Source organism: Planococcus citri, chromosome 3 (genome assembly GCF_950023065.1).
Source record: "Planococcus citri chromosome 3, ihPlaCitr1.1, whole genome shotgun sequence".
NCBI classification, from domain to species: Eukaryota; Metazoa; Arthropoda; class Insecta; order Hemiptera; family Pseudococcidae; genus Planococcus; species Planococcus citri.
The window spans coordinates 68,691,731-68,711,932 of record NC_088679.1 but is presented as its reverse complement, the minus strand read 5'-3'; the positions used below and the strand labels follow the sequence as shown (position 1 = coordinate 68,711,932).

The 20,202-nt window shown below is 33.4% G+C and overlaps 2 protein-coding genes and 1 long non-coding RNA gene across 3 annotated transcripts in view; 2 read left to right on the top strand and 1 right to left on the bottom strand.

Annotated features, from left to right (window-relative positions):
- Nucleotides 1–488: 488 nt before the first annotated feature.
- The window catches only part of LOC135841564 (uncharacterized), a 43,739-nt gene continuing 24,025 nt past the window's right edge, over nucleotides 489–20,202 (bottom strand). Inside the window, exon 3 of the long non-coding RNA XR_010557945.1 lies at nucleotides 489–904. This is a non-coding gene — a long non-coding RNA (uncharacterized LOC135841564). The remainder of the gene's footprint in view (nucleotides 905–20,202) is intronic.
- LOC135838515 (uncharacterized) lies at nucleotides 2,502–10,460 on the top strand. Its single transcript, XM_065354183.1, has 14 exons — nucleotides 2,502–2,799; nucleotides 2,915–3,036; nucleotides 3,120–3,161; nucleotides 3,468–3,580; nucleotides 3,906–4,152; nucleotides 4,223–4,385; nucleotides 7,877–8,004; nucleotides 8,079–8,123; nucleotides 8,253–8,401; nucleotides 8,487–8,694; nucleotides 8,769–8,904; nucleotides 9,188–9,340; nucleotides 9,869–9,969; nucleotides 10,097–10,460. Exons 1-14 carry the CDS (start codon nucleotides 2,667–2,669, stop codon nucleotides 10,307–10,309), a joined length of 1,953 nt encoding a protein of 650 aa, XP_065210255.1. The 5' UTR covers nucleotides 2,502–2,666; the 3' UTR covers nucleotides 10,310–10,460.
- LOC135838513 (uncharacterized) lies at nucleotides 11,285–18,912 on the top strand. The gene is made up of 14 exons (XM_065354180.1): nucleotides 11,285–11,578; nucleotides 11,689–11,810; nucleotides 11,896–11,937; nucleotides 14,739–14,851; nucleotides 15,000–15,246; nucleotides 15,326–15,488; nucleotides 16,435–16,562; nucleotides 16,637–16,681; nucleotides 16,808–16,917; nucleotides 16,998–17,205; nucleotides 17,563–17,707; nucleotides 17,981–18,133; nucleotides 18,382–18,482; nucleotides 18,604–18,912. Exons 1-14 carry the CDS (start codon nucleotides 11,356–11,358, stop codon nucleotides 18,814–18,816), a joined length of 2,013 nt encoding a protein of 670 aa, XP_065210252.1. The 5' UTR covers nucleotides 11,285–11,355; the 3' UTR covers nucleotides 18,817–18,912.

The following is a 20,202-nucleotide window of genomic DNA, read 5'->3' as shown; positions in this document are numbered from 1 at the left end:
AACCGTGAACGTACAATTTAGAGAAAATATACACATCATTGATTGCAACTCTGCCAAAAACATCTGCTGCACTCTTTCCTTGGAACAAAGAATCAACGCAGCATCCCTATCGAACAATCTGTTCTCTTTTTCCATCTTCGACACAGTTAACGAAACCTAACGCATAGAAAACCACGCAGAGGGTGTTTTTGATTCATTTTCGTGTTTCTAATGTTATCATAGCTACCGGCATGCTCATACAGATGACGCTGGAGATATTAATATTCACAATTTTAGATCTACCTTCATCATTGTAAAAGGATCCGGTACCTATCATCAGTTCTTATTGTTCTCAAAGCTTGTGAAAAAAATTCGGAGGATTTTGGCTGAATTAAGTGAAGACCCGAGACCTTAATTTCGTGGTCTTAAATTTGAATAAAAATCGATTATCGGTCGAAGTTTTTATTAGGTAATGATTAATGCTTTGAAGTAATGAATGTGATAGATGGGTTTCGTGGCATCGGGTTCTTGAAAACTACACGAAGAGAGCTGAGAGCACCGTAAGATTTCATTTCATAAAATTTCTTCAACATAAATAATCTACATACATACATCGTGGACATACAAATACAACAACAATCATACAGGTACTTAAATATTTTTTTAAAAAGCTCCAATACTTATCTGCGATAAAAAAACAACAACGATGAGCAAAAAATGGCCAAAATTGGAGGTTACAATTGCAATGATATTATTAAAACTATTCATAGTTTCTAATCCAATTTACACGAAAATCGTGACGATCGCGTTCTCTTCTGTCAACGTGATCTCCATTCTCCAATATTTACACCCGTTCGAAAAATTCATCCTGGAGGTAAATCTGCATCAACGTTCCAATTATTCCTCGACAAAATTTGCACTTCACCTGAAACAAAAACGCATGGATATTAGAAAAGAAACAAGAGTACAAGCACATGCACATTAGTGATAAGTACAATTAATTAAGTATTTATAGGTACTTGAAAAAATATTTTCTAATATTTTACGAACAACGATGTTTGAGGGGAAAGGTGGGAGTGCGAATTAAACACATACAAAAACCGTTTTTTGATGGAAATTTTGACAAAAAGTGAATCTTTCTAACAATTTTTACAAAAAAGTATGATTTCTTGAAAACTTGGACCGAAAACGTAAGATTTATGGGTATTTTAATGAAACCTGATTTTGTTTGCAATTTTCACTAAAAAGTAAGTTGCTATGAGGTTTCAGTAATTTTGGCAAAAAAGTAAATTTTTTTTGGTAATTTTTATAATTAAAAAAAAAAACACAGATTTTCTAAAAAAAATTTGGTTTAAAAAGGTGTTCCGCAATTTTGGCAAAAAAACACGACTATCTAAGCATGAAAAAACTGCTTTTTTTAATAGTAATTTTGACAAAAAGTGAGTCCTTTTTACGTGCAGATGCAGAACTTATTTACAAAAAAGTAGGAATTGTCATTTTTCGGTAATTTCGAATAAATAAAAAAAAGAACATTATTTTGCAATTTTGACAAAACTTGATATATGTGTAGTTAGAATCGGATAGATTACTTAAGGGAGAGAAGGAAATAATTGATTTCGTACTCAGTGCAGAATCCGCCTGTGGTGGTTAAAACGTTCGCGAACGATTCTTTTGACCCTAAATTGAAGGTTAAAAAAATAGAGCAACTACAAAAAAAGTTTGAAAATTTTTTTTTGTGATTTTCTTGAAAAGTATGTTTCTGGGGAGTAGTCAATATGCAAATTTTTGGGGCAATCGGTCCACATTTGGAGGATTAGTGCCATTTTATTGAAATTTGAATGGGGCTTAAGCTGGAAAAATCAACTCAATAAATAACTTTATTTTATATTAATTATTCATTCTTAGTAGTTTTCGCCTAATTTTTGGCGCAAAATTTATAAAAAAAGAAAAAATCGATTTGGGGAAATTTCGATTTTCGGCCTTTGGCAACCCTGATTTTGAAAAAAAATGTCAGGTTATGTTGGCACCTCTTGAGACCAAAAGTGGACCAAGTTTCACGGACCTACGAATCATAGATCGCCGAACACATAGATTCAAACTTCAAATGCCCGTCCTGTAAAATTTACTTTTTGGACACTAACCTGGTTTTCTCGTGACAGATCACATTTTTAGATTTTCTCACGAATTTTTGAAAATTTAAATTTGAGCTAAAATTAGGAAAAATCAAAATTTCAGCAAATTGGTCTGAAAAATTGAAATTTAGTCAATTCTGCTTCAGCCTATCTATCAAATAACCTCGCCGTTTCCTCGTGAAATTTTCTCCAACCCCTCCTACAGCGGCTCTAATACGGAAAATTGTTCTGGGGGGAGGAGACAGATTTGGAGTCTTTGTCCTCATAATCGCGTATATGGTTTCATTCAACAAATTTTTTAGTGCGCGGGCTTATTATTTCATATCTAATCTAATCATTTGCATCCTGTAATTTAAAATAGTACAGAAGTAGGAAATTGAATATTTTGTTATAAGTTATCAGAATGTGATAAACTATGCGAATCCACCCGAAATGAAGAGTCCTGTGTTTTTCGCCATTTCGTGGTCACGTGCATGTCCATAATATTGAAGATTCGCCGCCAGTATTGAACGATACAACTTATACACTTTCGAATAAACCATCGCGTCATTGCATATGAATCGTCATTTTGACGTTTACATCGTAAAAAATATGTTTTTTAGTCAAACGTTGGTGAAATTTTACGTGATTTTTCAAATTTTATTAAAGGCAAACTATGGAAATGGACACGACTGCGAAACTTTAACAGGTATGCAAATAGATATCCGTTCATTCATTTTACATAATACACGTAGTAATGTAGCATCGGCCAGCTCGCTAATTTTTTTTTTTAGTTCATTACATCTAGTGAAATATTTTGACAGGTAACTCTACAGAAAAGCTTAAATGTCGATTATTTTCAAATTACAATTCATCTACCCTTCAGAAAACTACTTCAGAAGATTACCTTCAAATACTGGACTTGGACGTTTTTTATGCTGATATAGTAGGTTTTTTCGTCAGTCATTTTTTGATATAATTATGAATCAAAGTAGGTATTCATTGCTTTAAAAAAAATAAATGTTTCAGCATGTTTCAGGAATATTCCAGCTGATCGGAACTGCAAAAGCGGTTGGTATTTAATTTTTTTTTTTTACATAATTTAGTCACTTTTAAACTTGACCTGTTCCCTTCCAAGATGTTATGGGGCAGATAATTCTCGGCATAGGGGCGCGAAAACTCTGAATCCACCACTGATTCGTCCTCGTAGTTTTCATTCATCACAATACCATTAGGTATTTGTACATTTCTATGAGACAAAATACATAGTTTAGTGATCAACTTGAACAAAAAAAAGTGCTGTTAAAATACCCTCTCTCTTCCCCACCCACCTCTATATGCAATTATTAAATACTTCTGATCTTTTTCTACATCCAGATGTGGAAAGATGAGCAATTGACCTGGGAACCAAATGAATACAATGATACACAGTCTCTAGATATTGGGAATCATTTTCACCAAACATGGAAACCAGATTTTTCATTAATCAAGTATGTTCCTAGATATAAGCTTTGTGTGCTCATTTAAACTGGGATACATTTTCAACTAAATTTGCATTCTATAGTTTAGGATATCGTAACCAAAAAATCAATCTTCAAAATCTTGTCAATACATTTTGACATCAACTTTCATAATATTGACTTGTCGATGTGAAAGTTGATATTGAACATCTGATAGTGGAGCACAAAAAATAACGTCCTGTTACCTATTGGAAAAAAGTGATTTCCTATGCAAATAATGTATCTTAATTGAAATGAGCACCATGTATGACCATAACAAATACCATCTATACATCGCCTTAAAACTTCATTACAGCAATGCATTCATCAAGAATAAACCTTTACTCGATTCTGGCGGTATTACTACAGTAATGCATAATGGAACAGTAACATTCTGGACAAACTACATCAGTATACAAGCAACGTGTCCAGTCACAGTAAAAATTAGACCGTGGTATAATCATATGTGCCAACTTGATTTTAAAACCAGCTCACTAAACCCATTATTCACCATTCATCATCAAAGTGAATCTTTACTTTCTAGAATTTTCAATAATTCTGACGTAAGTATTCATCTCATAAAATGGAATTTTAGTACTCAACTCTACTGCAATGTTTAACATTTCCATAAAGAGATCAAATTCTGGAAATGAATCACCATGGACTGTCAGTAAAACCCAAAATGTAAAATCAATAGATGGCAACTATACATCATCTGACTATGCGATATCGATTGAAGTTGAACTAAATAGAAACATTGGTATTTTCAATTCTACAAGATGTGTCCCATTTCCAAGTTTGTATATTTTTATTTAAATATGTACCTATCTACAAATACGTATTAAGGTGTACCTTATTTTACCAAGTTGAAATTTTCCACCTCCCACCCATCAAAGTTGTGACCTCGAGTGAGAAAATAATTTCCTATTTCTTATTTTTCCCTTATCTGCAAAAAAATGGAGCCGGTAGCCCTTCAAGTTTGAAAAATGTAAAAAAATGACAAAAAAATTCAATTCATAATTCATTGTTTCTGCGTCAAAACTTTTCTAAATAATCCCCGTTTCAAGAAAAAACTTTCTCCAGTCCTTCAAACAATATTGACTCTCCAATAAAGAGCCCCTCGAGGTTGATAAAATGACAAAAAATAACAATAGATCAAAATCAGGGAAAACTTTTTGAAAATATCTCGTTTCCACATTAGGATTATTCTACATAAGCCCCCTTTCAAGAAATCCCTTCATTGGTCCCCCAAAATAATGTTGACTCTCTTGTATGAAGACCTCAAATTTGAAAAAAAAAACGAAAAAAATAGGAAAAGAAATTTTGCAATTGGTAGAATTTTCCTAAATAAGCCCATTTTCAAGAAAACCCCTCCCTTGGTCCTCCAAAAGCTGTTGGTCCCATTGGGCGAAGCCCCCAGAGTTGAATAATATAAAAAAAGATGTAAAATTAATGTCTGCAGGTACAAATTATTTGAAAATTTTCCATCTCTGAGTAGAATACCTCATAAACAGGCCATTTCTCACTTCTTTTTTTGGGGGGAGGGGGGGGGGGTTACGCTAATTTTCGAAAGTTGTGAATCTATAATTTTTTGTACCCCTCACCACCCCAAATCACCAAACAGCATTGATTTTTTCGCCTTATCTGTTCTAAAAGTCTTTTTTTTTGTTGTTCGTTCCAAGAGTTATTTTTTTTGCCAAACTTGCTTAAATATAAGGCTCTGCTTTTTTTTTGTCTTTGCCCAAATCAAAAAGTGTTTATTTTCGTCAAAATTGTCAAAAAGTATTAATTTTTGGTAAAATATTCAAAGGGGGCAATTTTTTCTAAAATCGTTAAACAATCCTGTTCTTGCCAAGATTGCCCAAAAACCCACTGCTTCTGCCAAAATTGTTAAAAAATTTCCATAGTATTTTTTTTCATTGCGATAAAAGAAAGCGTTGCCACGGTAATATCGCACCTCGGGAGTTATAAGGTCACATCTCAAAAAAAATCGATTTTGATGTTTTTGCATTTTTGGGGTTTGCATGACCCCCTGCAACCAAAAATAACACTTTGAGTCGGGTATGCTGCTTAGATCATGTAAAAAATGCAAAGGGCCTAACTCAAAATTTCTACAACATTGCAAGTTGTTTGGAGTTATAAGGTCACATCTCAAAAAACTCCTCTTTCTTTGAGTAAAATTTGCACATACAAAGTGTCAGAAACCAGTTTCGATAGTGTTGAACGTTTTTAAGATGTAAAATAATCACAAGGAGTGTATTTTTTGTAGGTTTGTTCCAAAACAAAAAATTTTTAAAATAGAACATTTTTCAGAAAAATTAATTTGCATATATATTAAAATTTTAGTTTTTTGGGAAAAACTCAAAAACTAAGCACTCTAGAAAAAAACTAACGACATTATGTCGATTGGAAATTTAATTCTCTACAATTTTGATATCATGAAAATTTTTTTGGACGCTTTTTTTCGCCTCCAGATCACTTTTTATGAAAGGTTATAACTCAAAATGTTTTCCAAACATTGAAATATTTCCTCTTTAAGATTTTATTTTTCAAAATATTCTTATGCTAAATGAAGGTAGGATACCCAATCTTCAAAATGACATGCTATTCATTCCTCACAATTGATTATAAGTTGATGAAAATAATGAATCAAGTTTTTAAAAAAAAGAAAATCACTCTCCTGTAAAATTTCACTTTTTTGAGATGTGACCTTATAACTCCCGAGGTGCGATATAACAGAATCTAACTACCCGCAATTTTTGCAATTTTTTTTTTGAAAATATTGCAAAATTGCCAGAAATGTGGCGAGGGAACAGAATTTTTGCGGTTCCCTCAATTTTGAGGAAAATACTCAGGTAGTTAGATACTGTGATGCTAACCACTAGTACGCGTCACAATATCTAACTACCTTTTTTTTTTTTCGCTGAAAATACTCAGGTAGTTAGATACTGTGATGCATACGCGTCACAATATCTAACTACCTTTTTTTTTTCGCTGAAAATACTCAGGTAGTTAGATACTGTGATGCATACGCGTCACAATATCTAACTACCTTTTTTTTTTCGCTGTAAATCGCGGGAGGATGTGTGTGGTGGTTCTCCACTACGACGAGGAACATTCTCGTGATGTTAATAATGCCAAATCAACAAATCGATCCATTTTATTTTGAAAAATTATGAAAAAATTTGCAGGTATAAAATTAAAATTTTTTGTACCATAGGTTGTCAAATATAATGGTTGATTATTATAAAAATAAAATAAACACAGGAAAAGAATAATTTGAAATTTGAATACTACAAGACAGATTTATATGTAATGGCAAAATTACTGTGAATAAGTATATTTTTTTTTTGGTTTGAAAAATTGAACAGGCATCTTTTTTCTTGAGTATATTTTTTCTTGGTATTGAAATAAAAAAAAAGGAAGTAAAACATGAATTCATACAACACATACCTGCATATTTTTTCATAATTTTTCAAAATAAAATGGATTGATTCGTTGATTTGGCATTCTTAACATCACGAGAATGTCCCTCGTCGTAGTGGAGAACCACCGCGCACACATCCTCCCGCGATTTACAGCGAAAAAAAAAAAGGTAGTTAGATATTGTGACGCGTATGCATCACAGTATCTAACTACCTGAGACACCTGAGTATTTTCACCGAAAAAAAAAAAAAGGTAGTTAGATATTGTGACGCGTACCAATGGTTAGCATCACAGTATCTAACTACCTGAGTATTTTCCTCAAAATTGAGTAAATCGCCAAAATTCTTATTTGTGAAATCATTTAGTGGTATTTCCAGGTGGTTTTGAAAAAAAAAATATTAAATTACAAAGTAGTTAGATTTTGTGACGGTACAAGGTAGTTAGATTTTGTGACGGTACCCGTTGGGACTATATTTCTCCTCTGAGATAAGCAGGCCTTTTTTGGGGGCACACCAATTCTTGAAAATTGTACGTTGATAATTTTTTGTACCCCCTTCCCACCCCAAACACAAAAAAATCGACTTTCGTGTTCGAGAAGTCCTCTTTTCCTTCCAAAATTGCCAATCAAATGTCCTCTTTTTTGCCAAATGCTTATAGGATTCTGTTTTTTTTTCTACCTTTGCCCAGATTAAAAAGTGTGAATTTTCGGAAAAGTTGTCAAAAAGTGTTAATTTTTCAAGGAAAATGCCAAAAAGTGTCAATTTTTGCCAAAATAGTCTATAAGTGTTCGTTTTTGGTGATACTATATTACATTACACCAAGGTTGATTCAATTTTATTATTTATGCAAAACTTGCAACAGGCAGCTATGAAGCTGAAATCAAATGCAATTTGTTTTCAAATTACAATTTACTTTTACCTTCACCAAACGCATATGTGCAGACTTTCTTTAGCCCATTAGTGGATGTGGTCATCTCATACATCGATTTGGTAACATTTTATTCATTTTTATATCAAAGCTTCATAATGTTTGCAAAGTTGTAATGAAAATTCTATTCAATTAGAACATTGAGGATGGAATACTTCTGTTGATTGGACATATTAATATGGTAAGAGAAATCACCGCATGTTGACTGTCATGCTAGCCATATAAACCCATACATATGTACGTTGTCGTTCTATGTCATTCAATATTGCATCAAGTAAGTTCCCAAGTTCACCCATTATGTATTTGACAGCAATGGGACGATAAACGAGTCGCTTGGAATCAACAATTTAAAAAAGAACCAATAACTTGGGAATCGAATAAATCACTTGAAGATGATTTACTTATGGTAGGAATTGATGATGCCGATTCAGTATGGAAGCCAAGTTTGGTACTCAGCAAGTAATAAGTTGAATATTATTTAATGTAAATTGGCATAATTATGGTTATTGCATTTTATAAAGCATAACATTGTTAAACATTTCAGTAATTTGTTTGAAGAAGACTCCATAAACAACAGATCATTCGGCAAGGGTCGCATGAAGGCATTTATAGATGGTTGGTTGGCATGGGAGTCATCAATGAGGATACACACAAAATGCGACGTGAATTCTAATGGTTGGCCATGGGATCCTCAAAAGTGTGAACTCGATTTTACACTCAATACACCAGCTTTAGAGATAATATTGTTAGATGTGAGTTTCATTCACTTGTACAGGGGCTCCAATAATATGTAGGTACTAATTTGTTCGTGATTCTAAATCTCAAGAAATCGGTATATTCACCATCATTATGGACGATAACCGGCCTCGAAGAAAAACGTGATCTTCTACAATCGAAAATTGAAATAATTTTGCAAATGAAAAGCTATTCAAGGCAGGTGGTATTGTGTTCAACAATTATAGGTAGGTAATAATAAATGTACCTGAGTATTTTTGTTTATTTCATTTTAAAACCAGGGAAATGAGGCTTCAATCAGTTTTCTTTTAACTTCCAAGTTCCAGAAAAAATGACCAAAAAAAACTGGAAAATAAGATTTTTTGTGTTTGGTTTAAGTTTTGTTTCTGTTCTGTTATTTTTTTTATCTTTGTTTTTGTTCTTGATTCCGTTCTTTCAATTTATGTTCCTTTCCATTCTTTTTGTTTTCACCACCCAAAATAGTTATTGAACAGTTGACCTGTTTTTCAGCTGTAAGTTTGGTGATGCTGATATCTTTCTTGATACCTCCAATGAGTGGACTGAAACTGACTTCAAAAATATCATCTATTCTACTTCTGATACTTTTTCTGCTGATGATGATAAATTCGATTCCTAATTTCAGCACAAAAGCATCTAATTTTGGTAAGTAAAGATGGATCATTTTTATCAATTTTTTTCTGAATGTTTCACCTGGGTCATTCCATGTCAATTTGGACCAAAAAAACGCAATTTTGAAAATCATGTCTTTCAATTTTGCTCAAACTTTATTTTACAATGTTTACTCAGCCAATAAGTAAGTAACCCGCAATCAGTTTGGTCCCAGCTCCCTCAGTGGGCGGATAAGAGGCTTCAATTCTTTTCGCAATGTTTCGAGGTACTCAATTTCAGCAGCGCATATCTCCAAAGCTATGATACTAGAGAGCTCCCCCTCCCAAATTTGTGCAAAACTTTCAGAAAAAAAATCTGGGGCATGTGACATATTGAATAGTATGTTTTTGGTGAGGCTGAACACGAATACGACGTCAGATTTTTGATTGGACCCCATGCATGGCTTCCAACACAAATGAAACAAATTTTTTGAACTTTTACCCATGGGGGAGGGTCTGGGGGCCATAGCCTATTATTAGGTACATTGTTTTGAATTTGATTCGATTTTGTTTTGTGCTTCAGTGACTGGACTTGTCGTGTTATTATTAATATTGGGAGTATCCAGCTGTCTCACCGCCAAATTGGTTCAATTTGCAAGAATAACACATTCATCACTGGTCGAGGTACGGTTTTGTCATTTAAATAAATGTATACCAATTAACCAAGTAGGCCATAATCATACCCGCCAGCCGCCGCATTTTACCAAATTATTGATATATTTTTCATATTTTGTATGTCAACAAAATGTAGCAAGGAGCAATTTCTGAAGAAAGCAAATGCGAAGACAGCAAGGTGGATACATTGCAGTTGCTACCTATGTCATCCACTGATGATGAATGCACACCTGGAGAATCTCTATTGAATAGAAGTGGAAAAAAATGGTTAAACGTAGCCGTTGCGGTGGAACTTACATCATTTGGGATTTGTTTGATTGTTGTTATATTTCTTATCATGAGTTTATAAACTTATTGAAACTGCATAATGGCATTTTGTGTTGGTACCTACTTAATTTGATTGCACATATCTTTGAAATATGTATGTACTTACTTACTTACTTACCTAATATCATTTACGAGACATAAACTGGATAAATACATGAGTGCAGTTAGCTTTATTTCAAATTTCCAATGCATTCGAAGGATAACTTTTGCATGATCAAAATTAGCATTAGTAGACTTAACTGGAAAGCATCCTAACCGGTACAAAAATTTTTCAACCATACAAAGTGGAATCGAAAGAGCACCCCCAAAATATACCACCACCCAAAATTTTAGGAGCTAAAATTCATTTTTCGATTTTTTTGCGAATTTTTGAAAATTTTAGGTAAATTTGGACTAAAATTAGAAAAAATTAAAATTTTTGCAAATTGGTCTGAAAAGATGGAATTTAGTTTGTAGCTTGTTTTCCACCAGCCGAGTCGACTAGTGGCGCTTTCGAACCGTTCTGGCGCCTCCAGCGTATTTTCGGTTTCATGATGACAATAAAATTCAGCACGTATTAACTCGGAGTTACAATCTTTGTGACCCATTCGAGCGATTTGAGCTCATATTTTCAAAATCTTTTCAGGCTCGTTTGAATACAAAATTTTCTCCGGTGATGATTTTCGAAGAAATGAATACATTCACTCAAAGAATTCTACGAAAAATAATTGGCCAGAGAATCTAGTCAATTCTGTTTCAGCCTACCTATCAATTTTGACCTCGCCTTTTCTCGGTGAAATTTTCTCCAACCCCTCCTTCAGCGACTCTATTACGGAAAATTGTTCCTGGGGGAGGGCGCAGACAGATTTGGAGTCTTTGTCCTCATAATCGAGTCTGGTCTCACTTAACAAATTTTTTAGTACGTGGACTCATTACTTATATTCATATCTAATCATTTACATCCTGTATTTAAAATAGTATACGAGTAGGAAATTAAATACTTTGTTATATCAGAATGTGACTGATAAACTATGCGAATCCACCCGAAATGAACAGTCCTGTGTTTTTCGCTATTTCGTGGTCACGTGCATGTCCATAATTGAAGATCCACCGCCAGTGATAAACGATAATACCTATCTTATACACTTTCGAACAAACAATCACGGTTCTTCTTTGCATATGAATCGTCATTTTGACGTTTACATCGTAAAAAATATGGTTTTTGGTCAAGCATTGGTGAAATGTTACGTGATTTTTAACATTTTATTACAGGCAAATTATGGAAATGGACACGACTGCGAAACTTTAGCAGGTATGCAAATACATTGATATCCATTCGTACATTTTACATGATACACGTGTAGCATTGGCCAGCTCGCTAAATTTTTTTAGTTCATTACATCTAGTGAAATATTTTGACAGGCAACTCTACAGAAAAACTTAGATGTCGGTTATTTTCAAATTACAATTCATCTATCTCTCGGAAAACTACTTCAGAAGATTACCTTCAAATACTGGACTTGGAAGTTTTTTATGCTGATATAGTAGGTTTTTTCGTCAGTCGTTTTTTGATATGATTATGAATCAAAGTAGATATTCCTTGCTCAAAAAAAGAAATGAATGTTTCAGAATGTTTCAGGAATATTACAGCTGATTGGAACTGCAAAATCGGTTGGTATTTCATTTTTTTTTTTACATAATTCAGTAACTTTTAAACTTGATTTCTCCCCTTCCAAGATGTTATGGGTCGAATAATTCTCAGCCTAGGGTGCGAAGACTCTGAATCCACCACTGATTCATCCTGGTTTTCACTTGATCACAATGCCATTACATTTCTGTGAGACAAAATGGTTTAGTGATCAATTTGAACAAGAAACTAGACAGCTAAGCAAAGCTTAGCTGCAAAGTGTGCATAGCTAGCTGCCTTTTCTACAGCTATAACCGTTATTACATCTAGGTAGTGCATAAGTGAATCAACCATGTCACAGTGATGAGAATTTTTGAAACTCTCACTGCTTCAAAATAATAATTGTTTTTCAGTGTTTTCATGTTTTCCAAATTACAATAGGTATTTCAGAATAATTTATAAGCTTGTATTGCTTCTAAATTAAGAAATTTCTAGTTGTTTTTCATAGTTTGCATTGTTTTAAAATTTACAAAATTTCAAATCAATTTCCCGAATTCCCCATCGCTACAATTTCATAAAGTTTTCAATAAATTTTCAGAATTTTGCATTGCTGCTGAGTTCGGAAATTTGCAATCAATTTTTAGAATTCACATTGCCTCTAAATAGTCAAATTTTGAATAATTTTTCAGAATTCTTATTGCCTTTAAATTAAAAAATTTCAAATTCAATTTTCAAGTTCATATTGTCCACAAATTGTAAAACGTTTACTCAATTTTTGGAATTCACATTGCCTCCAATTTTTCAGAATTCTCATCTTCTTCATAAATATTACAATACTTATTTCATATAATTTTCAAGTTAACATTACCTGCAACTTACAGAACTTTTAATCAATTTTTGGAATTCTCAGAGTCTCTAAATACAAATTTTCACATTATTTTTTTTAGAATTTCCATTGTCTTCAAATTTATAAATTTTCAAATCAATTTTCAGAACTTGCTTTTTATTCTAAATTAAGAATTAAATCTTATAAAATATATTAAGAATTTGCATTGTCTCTAAATTACACGAAAAAAATATGGGTAATTTTTACAAAAAAATTTAACTAAATACTGGTATTTAGCACAATTAAGTACCAGATCCCATTCAATAATTTTTACTGTAATCGACTAATCGTATAGTAAAACTTATCATTTTAATAAATTTTGCTATAGGTACCAATATGTAGTAAAAATCATTTTGTTTTGATAATTTTTACTAAATCATGATAATAAAAATTACGTTTCAATTGTACAAAAATTAGTTTAATTACTCATTTTGAAGTAATTTTCAAATTATAAGTAAAAAGTTGAAAATTATTCATGTCAAGGTAATTCTTACTATACTTATGGCTATAGGTAGACAAAAAATTAATGAAATGAATTTTTAGTTAGCAAATCATATCATAATTCATGACTCAATTTCAGCATTATTTTTGCCCTATTAACATGTACTACATAGGTAACTCCATAGCATTTACCTATCCAATTTTTCTACGAAAAATCCGTCACCTACCTACTTACCTCACTGGGATTCGAACCTGGGTCCCTAAATTTCCTATTCCTACCTACATGCCCTAACCACTCAGCCACACATTCGCTACGAGGGTTAGGGCATTAAAATAATATATTTGTTTGGTAAACGCCCCACCAAACCACTCCCACTTGGAATTTACAGCTAACAGACCAGGGGTGTAACAGGGTACAATGAAACACAGCTGGTGATGGAATAGACTGGGGGTATAGCAGGGTACAATGAGCGGCAGGTGTTCTACAAGTCCCCTTTTCCCTTTTTTAGGATTTAATGCATTAAAATAATGAACTAAAATTGCAATTACTCAGCAATTACCCATCCGAATTGAATGAAAATTAATCTATTCCCTCCACCTTAATGATTCTCAAATGGTGTCCAATAGGTGCAAAAAACGGTTGGATAGCTTAAGAGAACATTCATTGTAATTGAAATTTCAATTTCTCAAAGCGAAACCAATAGTGTGCTACGCACACTAAAAAGTGCTGTTAAAATATCCTCTCTCTTCCCCACCCACCTATACATGCAGGGCCGTATTTACGTATAGGCAGTATAGGCAGCTGCCTAGGGCGGCAAATTTTAGGGGGTGGCAGATTTTTACTTTTGAAAAAAAATAAATCGTATGGATTTAGCAAAAAGTACCTACGGAAATGTACGGATTTCTCGATTTTTACCCAATAAAACATGCTAAAATGGAGGTTTTTTTGTTTCTTGAACTCATTTTTTCAAAAAAAATTTCGCTCTCGCTTCGTTCGAGCACTACTTTTACATTCCTTCTTCTACAATTATTTATCCCACGCCTCGAAAGGTTCTGAGATAATTACTCGTTCCACCTTTCCCCTTACGATCCCGGGAACTACAATTGAACAAAGACAATGCTGATTACCTCTAATTTCGAGTTTTCATGTCTAAAAGATTTGGTTTTTCACGCGATCAAAATCAAGAAACGCATTTTTTAAAAGTTTTTTTTTAGCATACAGAAATCGATTTCATTTTTCATAAAAAAAATACGGATTTAAAATAGATTTTTTGGCTGCCAGCACTTTTTGATATTTAATTACGTATAGATATTGATATTGTATATCAGTCACATTTTGTATATTTCGATTAAAAATTGAATTACCTACCTATGGTGGATGTAAAATTTCCACACAAACCAAAAAAATTGGGTGGAGGGAGGGGCGGCAAATTTTTTTCTGCCTAGGGCGGCCTAATGATAAATCCGGCCCAGTATACATGCAATAATTAAATACTTCTGAACTTTTTCCATATCCAGATGTGGAAAGATGAGCAATTGACTTGGGAACCAAATGAATACAATGATACACGGTCTCTAGATATTGGGAATCATTTCCATCAAATATGGAAACCAGATTTCATATTGATCAAGTAGGTATCCATGATATAAAGTTTATCCCCATAGTCCATGGGATCACTTCATTTCAAGTTTATTAGTTTATTGATTGGTACCTTGTGCTAATGAGCACCACGTTAACATAACAAATACTATCTACATCGCTTTAAAACTTCATTACAGCAATGCATTCATCAAGAATAAACCTTTACTTGATTCTGGCGGTGTTACTACAGTAATGCATAATGGAACAGTAACATTCTGGACAAACTACATCAGTATACAAGCAACGTGTCCAGTCATAGTAAAAATTAGACCGTGGTACAATCATACTTGCCAACTTGATTTTAAAACCAGTTCACTAAACCCCTTATTCACCATTCATCATCAAAGTGAATCTTCACTTCCTAAAATTGTCAATAATTCTGATGTAAGTATTCATCTCATAAAATTGAATTTTTGTACTCCACTCTACTGCAATGTACATAATACATAACATTTCCATAAAGAGATTAAATTCTGGCAATGAATCACCATGGACTGTCAGCAAAACTGAAAGAGTAAAATCAATAGGTGACAACCATACATCATCTGATTATGCGATATCGATTCAAGTTGAACTAAATAGAAACATTGGTGTTTTCAAATCTACACGATGTGTCCCATTTGCAAGTTGGTATAATTTTTTTTCGAATATGTACCTATATTATCTAGTATCTAGCTTGTGATTAAAGGAATCATTTCTGCAAGAAGCAAGAATCAAAATAATTGCAGAAAAATGGAAAGAATGTCCCACACTTGGAGGATACACACTTGATTTGACATGAGAGAGTAAATGTTACAAATATGGACCTCTCCTTCCTTTTTACTCTGAAGGGCAGAAAAAATGATCAATTTTTATTTTCAAATGAACCATTTGAAATGCCAAAGACCCTAGTTTATTATTGGGTAAATTTTTTCATGTTTAAAATCCATGGAGCAATTGCAAATTTTAAGCAGATACAAAAATTGGTAGAAATATGGACCAAACCCCCTCAGAAAATTGCTAACAATAGTAGGATGTTGTACAAAAATATAGCCTATTTAAAGATGTTTTTTGGTGCTTTGAAATTGTCTTCTTTGTTAATAACACTTTGCTCGACATTCTAAAAACCGTTGAATCAAAATTAGATTTTAAAAATGTGCATGTAATTTGTTAACTGAATCAAAATAAGGCCAAACCACCCGTCCCCTGAGGGGGCTGGGACCAAACTAATTGCGGCTTTCTTACTTACTGGGTGGGTAGATATTGTAAAAAAAATTTGAGCAAAATTGAAGGACATGACCCAAAAACGTTGGTTGAATTGACATGGAATGACCCTGGTATAATTTTTAATGCCCATTGTGGCAGTCTGTATGACAGGATCACCAAAATTCGGGCCAGCAATTTCTTGATTGTAACTCTTTCATTTTTCTTTATCCGACTTTCCTGATTTTGAAGCACATAAAGACATTGGGCATTTGAGGCAATCCCTTTTGAACCATAAATAAATCAAGTGATGATGCAATGGAACATAATATAATATTTTCCAGTGTTACTCCTGGTTGCTTAATTTTTATTATGTAAAACTTTCAACAGGCAGCTATGAAGTTGAAGTAAAATGTCATTTGTTTTCAAAATCCAATTTGCTTTTACCTTCACCAACTGCATTTGTGCAGACGTTCTGGGGCACTTTGGCAACAGTGATAATCTCATACGTCGATTTGGTAACATTTTATGCATTTCAATATCAAAGCTTTATAACGTTTGCAAAGTTGTAATGAAAAATCTGTCCAATTAGAACATTGAGGATGGAACACTTCTGTTGATTGGATACATGAAAATGGTAAGTGAAATCACCGCATGTCTACTGGCATGCTAGCCATAAAACTCATTAAGTACATTCCAATGTCTTTCTCTATCCTTTAATATTACATATTACATCGAGTGAGTTCATCTTTGTATTTGACAGAAGTGGGAAGATGAACGAACGGTTTGGGACCCCAAGAAATTTGGAGGTGTGTGGCTCCTGGATATTGACGACGCTGATTCAGTATGGAAGCCAAATTTGATATTTAACAAGTAATAAACATTATTTAAAATGAATTGATAAAAATGATGATTGCATTTTATAAACCAAACAATATTTGAAAACATTTCAGTAACTTGTTTCAAGAAGACTCTATGAATAACAGATCATTTGGCACGGATGACTTGAAGGTACTTTTTAATAGTGAATGGCATTGGAAGTCTGCGATAAAGATACTCACAAAATGCGACGTGAGTTCTAATGGTTGGCCATGGGATCCACAAAAGTGTGAACTTGATTTCACACTCAATACACCAGTAGTGGATTTATTGTTGTATTATGTGAGCTTCATTCATACATCACGTACAGGGGCCCCAATAATATTGAGCATAGATGGTTCTCACTTTTGCAGTCAGTTTTTTTTTTCACTTTCCTGATTGATTCACATATTAGAAAAGTTCTTTAGTTTGAAGATTAAGCCTTTGAAGGACAAAACAAAGTCTAAAACATGAAAAATAGTGAATACTTTTGAATAAAATTAATTTGCGCCACCACTGAATGTGTTTCGTTACACACAACACGCTGCCAACTCACATTTTGCCATGGAAATTTTTGCACCAGCTACGCTTGATATTACAAGACCCTGTCTGTATGTTTTTTGGGTAGGTACTAATTTGTTTGTGATTCTAAATCTCAAGCATATGGGATCTAAACATGAAGTGCCATCATTATGGACAATAACCAGCTTCCAGCAAGTACGAGATCTTCTCAAATTGAAAGTAGAAATAACTTTGGAAATGAATAGCAATACAAGGCAGGTGGTGTTGCTTTCAACATTTATAGGTATGTAATAATAAATGTAAGTAGGTACTTATTTTTATTTATTAAATTTTAAAATCTGACAAACGAGGCTTCAACCAGTTCTTTTAACTTTCAAGTTCCAGAAAAAAAAACATAAAAGAATGGCAAAAAAAGTTGAATCTTTGTTTTTGTTCATTGTTTCCGTTCTTTCAATTTAATGTTTCCATTTTTTTCAGTTTTTGTTCTTTCACAAAAATTATGTTTTTTTTTTTGTTTTTCCTCAAGAATTATTTGAACAGACGAACTATTTTTCAGCTGTAAGTTTGGTGATGCTGATATCTTTCTTGATACCTCCGATGAGTGGAATGAAACTGACTTCAAAAATATCATCTACTCTGCTTCTGATACTTTTTCTGCTAATGATGATAAGTTCGATTCCAAATTTCAGTATAAAAGCATATAATTTTGGTAAGTAAAGATGGATTTTTTTTCAATTTTAGGGCTGTGGAGTGGGATGAATTTCATGCCAGTTCTGGTCGTTAGGGACAGCGAATCTGAAATTTACGTCCACCAATAAAAATGCACTTGTAGTTCTTCTCACCTCTCCTACGACTACTGATTAACAATATTTTCATCATTTTTATTGAATTTTTTCTGAATGTTTCAAAAAATATTACATTGTTTTGAATTTGATTTAATTTTGTCTTGTGCTTCAGTGATCGGACTTGTCGTGTTGTTATTAATATTGGGAGTATCCAGCTGTCTCACCACCAAATTGGTTCGATTTGCAAGAATAACACATTCATCACTGGTCGAGGTATGATTTTGCCATTTAATTAAATGTATACGTATTAATTAACCAAGTAGGCTAATCATACCCGCCACACTTTACTGAATTATTGATACATTTTTCATCTTTGGTATGTCAACAAATGTAGCAAGGAGCAATTTCTGAAGAAAGCAAATGCGAAAACAGCAAAGTGGATACATTGCAGTTGCTACCTATGACATCCGCTGATGACGAATGCACATCTGAAGAATCTCTGTTGAATAGGAATGGAAATAAATGGTTAAACGTAGCCGTTGTGGTGGAACTTTCATCATTTGGGATCTGTTTGATTGTTGTTATATTTCTTATCATGGGTTTATAACCCTATTAAAACTGTATAATGGCTTTGAAATATGTACCTTCTAAACGTCGTTTACAAGACATAAACTGGATAAATACATGAGTGCAGTTAGCTTTATTTCAAATTTTCAATGCATTCGAAGGATAACTTTTGCATGATCCAAATTGGCAAAAGTAGACTTAACAGGAAAGTATCCTAACCAGAACAAATTTTTTTTAACCTGACAAAGTGGAATTGAAAGAGTGTAGAGGGAGAAATATATTCATACCTCCTTACTGGGAGAAAAATATTACATAATTACACAACCTGATGCGAATATCCGGGCCGCGATTCCTTATCTCTAGGGGTGGATTAGCCCTTATCATGACGTAATTATTAACCAATAATAGTAGAGGAACGCGCGCACCATTCCCCCACCAGATTTTATATATTTCTACCCTGAGCTGTGCTAGTTTTTCTTTCACCCTCATAAATCAGTCTTCATATTACTGCCGTCCTGCCTGGTTCTCCCTTGGACTACCTTGGTTGAACTGGCAGGACTGGGCCTGGATTGTCCATCAATATTATTTCATCTTATTGATTCAATTTATTAATTCTATTAATTCGGTGACATGAAACTAGCCAGGTATATGGAGCTCAGGGGCCACAGTGGGTAAGTGGTACTCTTTATTCCGAGTCTCATAAGATGATGGGATAGTGTGTATACTAGCTGACTTGGTATACTATCTATTATTTGCACTGAAGTCAGGAAAGGGTTACTTCCGGAAGACAAAACAACCATTTCTCGAGGTGTACTTAGGTACTCATGTCTTTTCCTTGTTTAAAGTAAAAACATTGTAAATTAACTGTCAAGATACCACACAAAGTAATTGCACAAAAACCCACAATAAATCCATTGTAATAACGTTTTGTGACAATACACAGTGTTTGAAGTTAATTTGACTTTCTTATTCACGTAAGTGTTTGATGCCTCATATACTTATAAATATCCGATGGTAATATTACTTGTACAATATCCCTCGAGGGGAGAAACATATAGGGCAAGGGTATAGCCTTAAACTATTGATTGAGCCTTAGAGCACACTTGTATGATAATATTTAGGGGCAGCCCCCCCAATTGACACCTGCTGGGGACTGACCAAGTGTAGACAGGATTATTTTCTAGATTGACCCCATGGATACCTCCCTGAGGGTACTGGGTATGTTCAATCTAGACTAGACCTTTATATTTAACCATCAATATAATTGTAGTAAAATTCTACCTCTACAAGAGCACTCCCAAAATATACCACCACCCAAAATTTTAGCAGCTAACATTCATTTTTCGATTTTCTTCGCGAATTTTCAAAAATTTAAATTTGAGCTAAAATTAGAAAAATTCAAAATTTCAGCAAATTAGTCTGAAAA

Bases quoted from the DNA above. Each gene is read 5' to 3' on its own strand.
- LOC135838515 (XM_065354183.1), top strand. From the start codon at position 2,667: ATGAATCGTCATTTTGACGTTTACATCGTAAAAAATATGTTTTTTAGT. The intron at 8,695-8,768 runs GTGAGTTTCATT...CTAAATCTCAAG, and splicing joins TAGAGATAATATTGTTAGAT to AAATCGGTATATTCACCATC. The intron at 9,970-10,096 runs GTACGGTTTTGT...AACAAAATGTAG, and splicing joins CACATTCATCACTGGTCGAG to CAAGGAGCAATTTCTGAAGA.
- LOC135838513 (XM_065354180.1), top strand. From the start codon at position 11,356: ATGTCCATAATTGAAGATCCACCGCCAGTGATAAACGATAATACCTAT. The intron at 16,918-16,997 runs GTAATAAACATT...AAAACATTTCAG, and splicing joins CCAAATTTGATATTTAACAA to TAACTTGTTTCAAGAAGACT. The intron at 18,134-18,381 runs GTAAGTAAAGAT...CTTGTGCTTCAG, and splicing joins TATAAAAGCATATAATTTTG to TGATCGGACTTGTCGTGTTG.